Here is a 14,247-nt window from a genome sequence, read left to right on the forward strand (position 1 = left end):
TCAAGCAGGAGCCGCTGCCTCTGCTGACCCTGCACTACTTACTGCCTCTGGAGACCAGAAAGCCAGAGGTCTGGGCACTGGAGCACTGCTGCAGACAGCGTCAAGTCTCCCCACTGCCTCCCCAGAAAACAGATCGGGGCGGAGAGTTCGCCTCCATCTCACTTTCAGATATCCCAGGAGCCTAACTGACTGGTCGAACTGATGCCAAGACCAGAATCCTAGCTGCAAAGGAGCTATTTCACGCTTGTCTCTTCAGATGGAAGGGCACAGGCCATGTCTACTGGCTCACTCCTGAATACCCACCACGTGCTGGGCAAGGCAATAATTTAACATTGATAAAGTATTAACTCATGATTCTCATGAAAAACCTCGGATAGAGCTTTTGTTATTCTTTCCAACTTACAAATGTAGAAGGGGCACAGAGAGGTGAAGTCAGTTGCTACGACCACACAGCAGACAATGGTACTTGAACCCAGCCTGTACTCTATACACTTTACTGCCTCAGTATCTGTTGAAGATATGCTCATTTAACTGTTTACTGAAATAAATTATGCAGAGAATTGTCCATAAATTCATAATTATAGAGCATCTCTATAGTAAAGGTTAACATATTTAAAGATGGAGAAGACAATTGTACTTTGTTATCATTTGTACTGGAAATTGGTGGTGGTGTTTTTTTTTAAATTCTTACCAAACTCCTAAGAGATAATTTGTACAAAGGTGAGTATTACTCACGATTCAAGTGGGCTGAAGTAATATTCGAGGACTTTGTACCTCTTGGACACCTGAAAACTTGGGAGTTAAAGAATATGTTTGAGTATATTTTTGGTTATTACCTTAAGGGATCTTTGGGAAGCTGTGTGTCAATATAGAAACAATAGAAGTCGATTACACCTAAAACAATTGTTGCCTTAATCACTTTCGAATGTCATTTTATTGTGGCTTTGGGAAGAGCGAAAATGCACAGAAGAGAAAACTGGGCAATTCCTCCCCTCCAGTTTAGGTCTATTAACTGACATGAGGTGGCTGTCACCTATGTTTTCATTTCCATATTTAACAACAAAAGTAACACTTGCAAACTGTTATGAGGTTGTTCTGAGTAGCCTGTGATGTTTGTAAAGTTCTTTGAAGTGTAAGAAGGAAGGTATTAAAATACACCAAAGCACAAACAAGACTTCTCTGGTGGTCCAGTAGTTAAGACTATGTGCTTCCAGTGCAGGCGGTGTGATTCAATTTCTGGTCAGGGAACTAAGATCTCACACACTGTGTGGCAAAAAAAAAATAAAAAACAAAAACAAAGCACTTAAACAGTGCACTGTTGAATGAGGGGTAGGTGATTCAGGGGGACTCTGAGTCATTCACAGTGCGGTGCTCTAAAATAGTAATAGAAGAATTCTTCCAAAGAAGTTCCATGTATTCTTAGACTACCAGATATGTAGATTCTTATGGGTTTAGACTCTATTCCATTTTTGAAGCTATACTGCAAAGAGAAAATCAGTTGATTGCAGAGGCGATGACTGAAATAGGCAGAGGTTTCTGAATAACACAGATGTGGAAACTGGAATATAGCCATTTCCGGCTTCCTCCTGAACTCCCAGTGAATTTGCCAACCTGCCCCACAGCAGGGAAACTGGCAAAGCCCTCAGCCTGCTAGGTCTGCTACCTGGGGTTCCCAGTCAGCTTGCTGGGAGACAAGTGTTCACCTAGTCATGGAGGGGCCAGTCGGCCAGGCTGACTTACCCATGGATTTGACTTCTGCAGCAAGCTGAAAAGGAACTTGACTTTGTGAAGCTTAAGGGTCATCAGTTCACGACTAAACATATATGGGACCACATACCATGGGGAGATTGTCAACCTCAACTATTTTGTTTTTAAATCTTAAAGCCTCTTGAACAGATTTTCTGTATGTTCCTTTAAAGAGAATTGAAATTTCAAAATAATTTTGTGAATAGAAGAAAATCAAAGGATAGGTAGATTTAGAAGATGCTTTTCAAACAACTGGCTCTGTGATAAAAAATCTGCCTGCCTAGGCAGGTGACATAGTTTTCATCCCTGGGTCCAGAAGACCCCCCCCGGAGAAGGAAATGGGAACTCACTCCAGTATTCTTGCCTGGAGAATCCCCTGGATAGAGCGGCTTGGCGGGCTACAGTCCGTGGGGTCGCAGGGAGTCGACAGGACTGAGGACGCACGCATTTCAAACAAATTAAGCTCTGGCATTCTGCTGAAGGTACACTGCTTTCCTTGGGCACAGCCTACAGCCTAGTGCGCATGCTAGGCTAGTTACTCCAGAGAACTGTTCCCAAGTGGGCTCCGATGCCTGGACTGCAGTGAGGACGTGGACTCTGGGTCCACGGCTAGGCCACTGTCCCATTTGTCTGGTTTGTTTTCTAGATCAACTGGGCTCCGCCTCCACCGCGGCAGCATCAATTTGAGCGCTGTTTCGCGGTGCTTCCCAGGGATTTGAATTCGAGCAGCACCGTGACGGTTGATTTACAGCACACTCGTTTGGTTCATGTTCCTGCCCCCGACTACCCTGGCGATATCCGTTAAAGACTGGTCAGCAACTCTGCTGTTGGCATTTTTTCTCCTTCGGCTTAGTTTACTACAGGCTACCTTAAATGCTGCAGATGGAATTCGCTGCCAACATGTGAACGTGACAACCGTTTTGGTTTGGGCTCATCGTTATCAATCAAAACTGAGGAAGAGACAGCAACAAACGCTGTAGATTCTGACTTTTATTTCCAGTTTGATAATGCGTGCCTCATCAGGTCCCCAACGACGCGTCTGCTCGTTAGAGGAGGTGTGTTTCCTCAAGGGCTTTTGCATCCCAGAAGAGAATTCGGGAAGCCAGAGAGCCTGAACTGGAGAACCACAGCTGTACCGACGGAGGGATGGATAGAATTAGGGAGGGAGCAAACTGACCGATCCTGGCATGTTTTCCTCTGGGAAGCTTCTATACTTCTAACCGGGGAACCTCGGGGCAGTCTCCAAAAGTTGTTTTTCTTTTTTCCAGGGCATATGAGACATCCTTTGGGAACCAAAATAAGTGTTGGCAAACCTCACCCCAGCCTCCAACCGACCCTTCTCCTTCCCGCCCGCGCTCAGCCGCTACTACAACTCCCAGCAAGCACCACGCAGTGCCGCAGGAGGACCGGTCCGGCTGGAGACCCCGCCCCGCGCGGAGCATGCTGGGAGTTGTAGTCCACGTGTCTGTTCGCTCCTACTTCTGCTATTTGGCATTCCCGCTTGGGAGATGGCGATGGGCTGCCATAACGGGTTTTCCACTCCAGTCTAGTAACTGCAGCTAAACGTGACCGAGGACTGCGCCCTCCCGCTCTGCGGTGCGCGCCGCGTCAGTGCCAGGGAGCTAAGCTCCGCCCCGTCCACGCCCGCTCCCTTGACAGCTGGGCAAGGCTCAGAGCGCGGCGGGCCAGGGGTGCGCAGGCGCAGCAGCCGGTCGCGCCTGGAGGCGTGGAGGGCGGGCCGGGCGCGAGGCCTCGCGGCCGCCGGGGCGCGCACGTAAGCACGCAGAGGCGTCACGTGGGGCGCCGAGGATCGCAGTGCGCGTGGCCGCGGCGGCTGGTGTGGGGTTGAGTCAGTTGTGAGACCCGGAGCTGCGGACCGGCGAGCGGTTCAGCGAGTCGCCAACAGAGCGGCGGGTGTCGGGTTCGGGAGCCGAGCGCTGGCCCCGCGTCTAGCCGGGCCGACCCGCGCCGCCGCCGCCGTCGCCGCCGCCCCCCGCCCGCAGCCAGCGACCCGCCGCGGGCGCGCCCCCGCTCTGCGCTGTCTCCGATGGCGTCCGCCTCCGGGACCATGGCGAAGCACGAGCAGATCCTGGTCCTCGACCCGCCCACAGACCTCAAATTCAAAGGTGGGCAGGGGTGGCCTGCGGGAGCGGCGGGCGGGAGGTGGCGGCCGTGCCCGGTGGGCCCCCTCCCCCGCCGCCCGCGCCCGGCCCGGTCCGGCCCCGCCCGCGCGGGCGCGCGCGCCCCTCCCGCCGCCATCTTGCGGCCCGCGGGCGCCTCGCTGCGGCGGCGGCCTCGTCCTTGGCCCGCGGGCCGGGGCGGGGTCCGGGCGTGGGCGGCGGTCTGGGGACGCGGGGCAGGCAGGGCGGTTGTCTGCCGGGCGCGGGCCGGCTTTGCGTCAGCGGGCCGGAGGCGGCTGGACGTCCTCCGCGCCGGGCGACACCTGCGCGGGGCGTCACCTGCTCGGGGACCAGGGGCCGCGGGAGCTACTCGGGCGGTTCTTACTGGGGATGCTGCGGGCGCTAGAGCTCGCGGAGCCCGTGACTCGTCCTTCATTCCCGGGGCCCCACGAACACACGGGCTTGGGACTGAGGCCGCTCCAGTGTTTTAGAGAATCAAACAGAAAGAAATGGAGTGCGAAAGAAAACACCTTGGTTTCCGTAGAACACGTTTTAAATAGTTTTAGGAGCTTTAAGAGGTTGTATTCTGTCTCTATGAGAGGAGTGTTGTATAAAGCCTGTATTTTGCAAGCTCTTCAGTGCATTTGCGAATTTCTTTGAATGGAAATTTCAGTGAGCCGCGTGTTAGGTTAGGATTCGGTTTTAAGACGACTCCACGAAATATTCAAAGAGACTTCTTAAGTGCATTTTACTGTAGCAAGTTTATGGGTGTAACTTGAGTTTACATAGTTTTCGCTGAAAGGGGGAAGTAAAACACCTAGGGGAATAATGAATACCAAAATTCAGGTAATACCTAACTCTGTAGCTGTTGTCTGAGAACGGAAGAATTTAATGTAAACCTTTATGGTAGGTAGTTTTTCTTAGAATTTGTGTTTTGCACTTATTTTGGGGGAGGCTGATTTTACAGAGGAAGTTTTCTCCTTGTTAATCTGTGTGTGTTGCCATGAGGGATTTGGACGCCGTTAAAACTAGTTTTAGGTCAAGAAGTATTCACAGAGTTGGACAGTTTCTTCTTAGAGAAGTCGGTGTGTTTCAATGACATGCTTACTGGCTCAGTCGTCTCCGCCTCTTTGCTGACTCCATGGACTGTAGCACGCCAGGCTCGTCTGTCCGTGGGATTCTCTAGGCAGGAATACTGGTGTGCGTTGTCATTTCCTTCTCCAGGGGATCTTCCCCACCCAGGGGTCGAATCTGAGTCTCTTTAAGTCTCCTGAATTGCAGGTGAATTTTTTTACCGGCTAAATCTTCCTTGGAGTCTTTACGGTCTCCGTAGTAAGAGGCTAATAATAGCAGAGAGGCAAGTTAAAGCAACAACCGAAACCCCGACCCAAAGACTTGCCAGATGTTTATTTTAGGTATTGAAGAATTACTAGCTATGATTACAGAACAGATTCTTGTGTTATGGGTGAAAGTAATTAACAAAGTCTATTGAAGTTTGGACTTATTAGTTGACTTTTTTTAAAAAAGAATTTCATGGAAAAGCTTATAGGGATACATATTCAGCTGGTCCATTTACTTAGCAAACACTATTGAAAGTTTTGTACCATCTCTGTATTTGATGAAGAGTATTCAACAATTTATTCAACAAACATCAGCTTGTATTTGGGGATTCAGTCCTGAGCAAGGTGGAGAAAAGACCCACAGTTAGTTTGTAGTTTAAGGGGTAAAACGTGTTTTTTCTTAGTGCTTGAACTCCCAGACGGAAGAGGAACGCAGATGCTGTAACAGAGGCAAAACAAGTATGAGGAAAGAAGGCTCTGCTTCCTTCCTCCCCACTTGTTCAGTAGGAGTTGTTCAGTCGCAAAGTGCTGGTCGACCCTGTGACCCCATGGACTCTACTGTAGCACAGCAGGCTCCACTGTCCCGCACTGTCTCCTGGAATTTGCTTAGATTCATGTCCATTGTTGGGTGATGCTATTTAACCGTCTCATCTTCTGCCACCCCCTTCTTTTTGCCTTCAGTTTTTCCCAGCATCAGGATCTTTTCCAATGAGTTGGCTCTTCGCATCAGGTGGCCAAGGTATTGGAGCTTTAGCATCAACATTAATCCTTCCAATGGATATTCAGGGTTGATTTTCTTTAGGATTGACTGGTTTGATCTATTAGAAGTCCAAGGGACTCTGGAGTCTTGTCCAACACCACTATTGGCTTGCTTTCAAATGGGGAATCGGGAGGGCAGGTCATGGGAATGGTTTGCACCTTTCCTGATGTGAGAAAAGATTGGCTTGTGCTTAGATACCCAGGGTGTGCTGTGTGCTTCTGTTTAAGAGTAGGGGATGGGGAACATTGGGAAAGCAGAGGATAGGATGAATTGGGAGGCTAAATTTGGTGTCATTTGATTCCTTCCTTCTTAAAAGTTATTCTTTTAGTCAGAGGTAAATAGGTTGATGGAAACCTCTCTGTATTCCAAAGACCAGTTCAGCATTAAGTGAGGAGACTCATTTGGAATCAGCAGTTCTCTTCATGTTAATTTCGATGATGGTGTGAAAAAAATCTTTCAACTCTACTTTAAATCATCTGTAGTTTTTAGTTGAAGTAGAAGTCTGTTAAAAGATATTTTTGCAAAATGTCATCTTCTGGTAGATTTATTTGAATTATTTTAACTTTACATTTGATTAAGATAGTTTCTCCAAGAATGAGTCATTTAATTATTCTGAGATCGTATGGTGCGTTTTTCTGTTACATGCATAATAAAGTCATCTTACTATGGATTATTGGCACTTTGTACAATTTTGGAGAAGCAAATAACAGTTTAATACATTTCCTACATACTTTAATATTTTATTCTAGTTTATTGTTTGCTTTATACAATTGTTTATATGAAAGTACTTTTATAATGTCATGAACTCTGAAGTAGTTTTTTTGTTGCATTACTAAAGAAAAAGATGTACATATTTAAAAATTCTGTTTTTTTAGCTTTGGCAGTAATTTGACCTAGAATTCAGATGTGAAATTTGGTATTACATGTGAGACTTTTTTTTGGGGGGGGGGGTCTTTAGAGTGTTTATTTACTCCTGTAAAAATTATTCCTTTGTATTATACAAGATTTTATTTTTCCAACCTATTCATTTTGGAGGAAAGTTTGGAGAAGAAAGTTTAGAAAATGTTGAAATAAGTTGTGAATATATTCTTTCTGGTCATGATCAGAGAAAGGAAAATAGAGCAAAATCATTGTGTTGAAGGTTGCCCATAGTAATGGCATCAGTAAAGAAAACTAAGTGCTCTGAGCGACCAGGGACCAGTGATGTTCAGACAAAGCATCTTTGGGTAGCAGCACATCAGGAAGAAGAGATCTGAGGGAGCATGGAGAATACGCCTCCTCCTGGTGGGTATGTGGCACAGTTGTAGGTGTTTCAGCTCACTCGTGTTTCACAGTGGCTACATCAAACCCCTGGGTTGATTCCCCACACCCTGGACATGGATGTCATATTCCTTAACAGTTTTCAGGGAGCTCTCGACTGCCCTCTGGGTGAGAGTTGTAACTCTTAGTGTGGCATACATGCCCTCTGGGATGTGCTGTCCCCTCTTGTAACACCTGTTCGTCGGCTCACGTCCACACTTCCCTGAGAAGGCAGAGCCTTTCTCGTGTCCAAGCTTGTTGGTTTTGCTGGTTAAGGTAGAGATTGCTCATGACTCAGACCCTGTTCCATCAGGTATTTTCTCTGTCGTGTTTTCAACCACTGGCTTCTTCCTTTAAACATAAGAACACATATGCCTAAGTCTTTCCTTTTAAAAACAAACAAACCAGCAAAATATTGTACTTCTTGACTCCCAGTTCCCCGTGGCTCTTACGTCTCCTGGGCTTTGTTTCCTTTGCCGTCAGGCTTCTTGGAAAAGCAGTTGGAGTTCGGGTCTCTTCTGATCAACACTGTGGTGACCACGATGCTTTCTCTCTCCCTGACCCTCTCTTTGGCACTTGCCAGTGTTGACAGCTTGCTTTTTAATAACTGATTCTTCTGACTCCTGTGACATAGTTGTCCTTCAGCCTTCGTCTTTGCTGTCTCATTTGTGACCTCTTTTTTCTTAAATGCTCATGTTTTTGAGATTCTGATTTGGTTTCAATTTTATCTCATTCTGAGCTTCCCCTGTTCAGTCTTTCTTGTTTTGAGGGCTTCTCTGTCTCCTTCATGCTCTCCGCACACATTGCTATACACCCAAATCTGTGTTGAGTTCAGAGTTAAAATCAGCTTTGGGGGATTCCTCAGTGGTACAGTGGTTAAGACTCTGTGCTTATGACTGCAGGGGGCACGGGTTTGATCCCAGGTTGGGAAGATCCTCATGTCGCCAGTGAAGGCGGGGATCCGCTTTGGAGGACATACTGATTGGGTGCATGCATGCTAAGTTGCTTCAGTCCTGTCCAACTCTTTGCAACCTTATGGACTGTAGCCCACCACACTCTGGAATTCTCCAGGCAAGAATACTGGAGTGGGTTGCCATGTTCCCCTCCAGGAGAACTTCCCAACCCAGACGTTGAACGTGTGCCTCTTTTCTGTCTCCTGTGTTGGCAGGTGGCTTCTTGACCACATACTGTTACTTCTTGACGATCCTGGGTTTGACTGTTGCTCAGGTGGCTCCCTGGTAGCTCACCTGATAGAGAAACTGCCTGCAGTGCAGGCATCTCTGGTTCAATTCCTGGTTTGGAAGGGTCCCCTGGAGAAGGGATAGGCTACGCACTCCAATATTCTTGCCTGGAGAATCCCCACGGACTGAGGAACCTAGCGGGCCACAGTCCATGGGGTCACAAAGAATCAGACACGACGGGGTGACTAAGCACAGCACAGGTGGTGGCTCAGTGGTAAAGAATCCGCCTGCACTGAGGGAGATCTGGGTTTGATCCCTGGGTCGCAGGCCCCCTGGAAAAGAAAATGGCAACCCACTCCAGTGTTCTTGCCTGGAGAATCCCCTGGACGGAGTGGCTTGGCGGGCTGCAGTCCATGGGGTCACAATGAGTAGGACTTGACTCACCACACACGCACAGACGTCTCAAACTCTGCATATCCTGAACTGTGCTTTTAAGTGCACGCCTACTCCTTTTCCTATGTTATTAATTTCTTTTTTGTGGCATCTTGATTACTCATTCCAGAAATGCTGTGCACATCTAATAATTTAAATCTGTATTTTTGCAGCCCAGAGATAACTTTTGAATCTCTCCTGTTAAATGCAGCTCAGCTTCTCAGTTCATTTGTTTTAATTCATTCAGCTATATAAGAAAGATTTGAGTTTCTAATATATGTGACGCACGTTGAATAAGTGTTGGAACTACAGTTTCGAGTAAAAGAATCTTTATTTTTATGAGGTGATTGTCATGGGAGAGGTAGAAGCTAATCAGATTTTCAGAAGACAAATTAGCTTTGAAGAGTCTGTGGTGCTGTGAGAACGTGGAATAGGGGTCTTTGATGTGGTCGGGGAAGGCTGCCACAGGTTGACTAAGATTCCAAGAGTGAGTGGAAGTTACCTGGGTGAAGAGGAAAGGAGCGCACTGCTGGAGCGGCAGGTGCAAGGGTCCTGAGGCAGGAGGGTGTGGTGTTCAACGTGTTCAATAACCTCTCCTGTGTTTATGAGGCTGCGGGGTCAGTACCCCAGTCACTGGGTCAGCCGGGCTGCATGGGTGTTGGCTTAGCAGTTCTGTTTATGTCCTGGCTCACTGTTGATCTTCAGTGGGGAGAAGGCCGAGGTGTGGAGGTAGTGGGCTGGCACCACGCTTGTGATGGCAGGAGTGTTGTAATCTGGTCATAGTGTGGATTTGTGGGAGAGGGAGCTGGAGGTGACCCGGGCTGTGGCTGCCGTCCATGCAGGTGCTGGCTCCTGGAGGGGCCGTGGTGGGGACGGTGAGAAGTTTGAGGGGGTCTCTTGGGTGTTTGCACGGGGGGAGAGTGTCCAGACAGCGCTGCGGTCTCTGGCTGCACAGCTGGAGAGGGGAGCTGGCAGATGCTGGCAGAATTCAGGGTCGTGGGAGAGCACCTGCAGGAAGATCCTGACCTCCTCTGATAGGGTAGCTGCATTTAGGCCCTCCAGCTGGACTTGAGGAGGGAACCCATGGGCATTTGGGGTCAGGTGCCTGACTCGGGAGGGATCTGGACTTGGCTCGTTTCTTTGCTTCTGGTGATTCTCTTTCCCCTACCAGTCAGGTCAGCAGGCTCATCTCCTTTCTTGTGTTCCACTTCTCCAGCCTGTCATCCTCACGGATGCTGAAAGAACTACTCTTTGAAAAGTGCACACCTGATTCCATTGCTTCCCTGGTTGAAGAACGTGCAGCATTTTCCTGTTATGCACTTATCGGAGCCCAGATCCACGCCTACCTCTTCAGTTCTCCTCTGCTGTAGCTTTGCTTGCATGCAGTGGTTTCTCCAGACGCTATCAGTGCTGCAGGCCTCTGCATGCTCTTTTCCAAACGTCGTCCCCTCCTGTTGGGAGGGCTGTCTCCCCCCCAGGAGCCCCACCTCAGGTGCCGGCTCTGGCTCTCCAGGCCCCGGGCCACTGCCATTTTAAGGACCCTGTCCTCGTTGCCGCTCACTGGCAGTTGCAGCGCTCACCACGTGGCACAGTACTGATGTTTACATGCTCTTCTCTCACGAGCTGGTTGTGAGGCGCTTGAGGACATGCCCATTTATTTCTATATCCGTGATAACAAGGTCTGGCCTGGGGTGATTGCCCAGTCAGTCTTGATCGCGTTAATAAGACTCAGACCATCTCTCTGTCCTATAATTGTCATGGTTTTAGCCTTGCATCTTTCAGTAGATGCTTCATCTGCCTTTGCAGGTAGTGTTTTCGGAGCTTTGTAGTTCCAGAAAAGAGTATTTTGTTAAGAGCTGACTATTATGCTTCACCTTTTTCATTTGTGAAGTGAGAAGCAGGGGTGGGTGATTTCTCGGTGGTGGTCTGGCTGCAAAGGTTTGTGAATGCATAGGATGGTTGAGTGCAAAACAGAAACACAATTTTTTTATGAAATGGAAGAACATAAGAATTGGGAGACCGTTCTTCTTAGTTTGGTATTTTGTGATTGTTAGTATTGGTATTCTTATTGTTGTTTTCTATATTGTAATAGTTACCTGTTCTTTTTCCTTTCAATAAAATGTTCCTTAACCATGTGGAGACCGTCTGTGAGGCGAGTCTGTTAGCAAGGACCCCTTTATCATTGCTTTCAGAGGTGCTCGCTCACTTTCTTTTTCTTGTTTCTGTTATCTTTACTGACCCTACAGTGAACTCCTGTCTTTCAGAGGATATAGTAGTTAATATAGCATGGATCTTGCTTTCCTTAATAAAAAATTGGCTTAAAAGAAAATAATATTTGCCAGCTTATTAAACTTCACAGCCCACAAAATGTAATATTGTGTGACCACTAAAAAAAATTATTGATTAAGAAAAATTAAATGTAAAGGGAAGGTTATTTTTGCAAATGCTTGTTTACTGGGTTTATTATGCTTAAAATATGACTCAGATTACTCTAAAATTCCTTATGAAAACTTTCAAAACATTCATAAAAAACTTTCTATATACTTAATGAACCTCTGTACTCTTTAATAGTGTCATATAATTGTAGGTTTAATGATTATTGTACTGTTTTGGGGAGAGTAGGATTACTGCAGTATTTTAAAAAAATTCTGGGTATAACATCTTAAGCCTGAATATTTGAGCTTACATTTCTAATAAAAGAGGCTTTTTCTTTACATAATTATGACACCATTGTCACTTAATAAAACCAAAAGTAATCTTTAATAATCTGATATCTGGTCTGTTGAAATCTTCCCAGTCATAGTCCTGATGTTTGGCTGCTGGGTGTCAGGTTGTCATAATCTTTGGCAATGCCTCCTCCACCTGTTTTTTTTTTTTTTTTTTCTCCACCTGTTTTTTATCACACCGTTCACTTGTTGAAAAGACCCCGTAGCTGTCCCCTGGAGTGTCCCAGACTTGTGATGTTTCTGGTATGTATTTCCTGTAAGTTTGGAGTTGGATTTAAGGGCTTCAGGATTCAGGTTTCAGTATTTTTTTGGTACAGATACTTAATAGATAGAATTGTGTCACATCAGGTGATAATAATGGCTGCTTATCCCCCTTTTAGTGATGTTAAGTTGATTGGTGATGACACCCTTATCCCTACAGTGAGAAGTTGCATAAATATGAGTGCATTTATGGTAATACATGTGAGAAAAAAGATCAGAAAGGAAAGGACGTTAGCAGTCCTTAGGTCTACTTTAGGATGCTTTTGTTTTTACTTTTCTGTGTTTTTCAAGATTTCTGCATGAACATTCAGTGCTTTTCAGAGTAAGAGAAAAAATTATTCTGTTATTAGACTTGATACTTTGGGAGATTATATCAAAAGTTTCAATTGTCCTACAATGAGGTGACTATGTAAGGTCAATAGAAAACAAATCTGTAACCATCAGGTAACAGTTAAAATTAAGGCATATGAAGACAAGAAGGAAACCATGTTTGTTTGAAAGTGAATCTAATTTATAACTATCCTGTGACAGCTGACAAATTGAGCTCCTACTGTCAGCATCAGTTGGTGGTCCCTGATGAGAAGCATGGTAGATTGTTGAGGGTGTTTATTTCTCAGAGAATCAGCCCTGCCCACAGATTGTATTTAAAAGCAGTGTGGATGCTCACAGGAGCCCTCCCTCTATGTCCAGACTACTGGACTCATTGGTCTTGTGGTGGGCATCTCCCCCAGGCTGGACCGTGTATGTATGCATGGCTGACAGTCAATATTTTGATGTCTCCTCTTTAAACTTCAGACTTTTGAGGTCGCAGAGGCTTGGAGACAGTGCCTGGAGTGGGCCCTGTGCAAGCAGAAGAAGCTAGCTGAGAGGAAGGGGAGAGCAGGTGGCAGAGAGCTTGTGGATCCACGTAGCAGTTTTTCTTGGAAGTAGCCTTTTGTGAGGCTTGCTATATACTTCATTCATTTCCTGTGCCATAAGATTGAGTGCATCTTTAGAATCAACTCTTAAGTGTGATTGTATTCTTCCTAGTAAAACTCCTTGCTTAAATAAAATTAGACTACAGAACTTATGAGAATATGTTCAACTTGATGACTGTGACACATATTTCACTTTACAAAAATAATCTCCACCAACGTCTTAAATTTTTATAGCTGCCATCTTTGATGCTGTGTTATTAATATGCTGTAGTTTGCTTAGCTGCTTTTCTCTGGCATTTGGGATGTTCAGTGTGGTAGAGTTACTGCCAACGTTTGGTACTGTTTTCAAAATTCCTGTTTAAATTAATGAAATGTTTAGTTATTTGTATTTCAACTTTTAAAGGATATGACTGAATTCAGTTGCCATTTTTAAAAATAGATATGTTAAAGAATTTTTAATATGAGAGGACTTTGAAGTACTAGTTTGCAGTATAATTTGACAGATTTCTTATGAGCTACATTTTGACAGCCTTTTATTTTGTAGTTATATATTTCCATATATATATACACACATACATTAATATATATATTTATACACATATATTTTATTTTGGTGCTTGGATGATCTGACATAAATTGGAGCGACTGGCATACCTTTGAAGGTATAGAGTACCTTTGCATCACAGAGTGTGTTTTCTGTTTGTTTACTCCATGACCAAATTTTACTTTTATAACTTATAGGGGAAGACGAATTCCTTGGTTTTGTTTTCTGAGTACGGTTCCCACTGCCAAACATCTCAATAACCACATCTTCCAAAGATAGCTTTTTCGTATCTTCTCAGTACCCCCACCCTGACTTTAAAAATAAAAGCTTTTATGAATAAATTAAGCTAATACGAATGTTTAAAAATCCCTTCTGATTGTAAAATCAGTGCTTAATGTTGAAAGTTGAGAAAGTATAGAACAGTAAAGCAAATTCTCGATCCTACCACCTAATAACACTTGTTGCTGCTGCTGCTAAGTCACTTCAATTGTGTCCGACTCTGTGCGACCCCATAGTCGGCAGCCCACCAGGCTCCCCTGTCCCTGGGATTCTCCAGGCAAGAACACTGGAGTGGGTTGCCATTTCCTTCTCCAGTGCATGAAAGTGAAAAGTGAAAATGAAGTTGCTCAGTCATGTCCGACTCTTGGCGACCCCATGGACTGCAGCGTACCAGGCTCCTCTGTCCATGACATTTTCCAGGCAAGAGTACTGGAGTGGGGTGCCATTGCCTTCTTTGTAAAATTTATACTATTGTGATAATTTTTTCATAACTATTTTGCTTCTAGTCTAACAAGAGCTTTAGATTTATAAGTAGTGCTAAAACATTTATTTCAAGTTCTCCCCAAAGTATCCATTTCTCTTTTATTCTTTCCTATCCTGCCTACCTAGGTTTTAAAAAGTAGTCTAAACTCTTCAAATATG

At 45.5% G+C, this 14,247-nt stretch overlaps 1 protein-coding gene across 1 annotated transcript in view; it reads left to right on the forward strand.

The window, feature by feature from the left end:
• Positions 1-3,549: 3,549 nt before the first annotated feature.
• VAPA (VAMP associated protein A) overlaps positions 3,550-14,247 on the forward strand; it is a 38,812-nt gene continuing 28,114 nt past the window's right edge. Inside the window, exon 1 of the mRNA XM_065932586.1 lies at positions 3,550-3,872. Coding sequence (XP_065788658.1) covers positions 3,794-3,872 — 79 coding nt within the window. The 5' untranslated portion in view covers positions 3,550-3,793. The remainder of the gene's footprint in view (positions 3,873-14,247) is intronic.

The sequence above is a fragment of the Muntiacus reevesi genome, chromosome 4 (assembly GCF_963930625.1).
Source record: "Muntiacus reevesi chromosome 4, mMunRee1.1, whole genome shotgun sequence".
Classification (NCBI taxonomy): domain Eukaryota; kingdom Metazoa; phylum Chordata; class Mammalia; order Artiodactyla; family Cervidae; genus Muntiacus; species Muntiacus reevesi.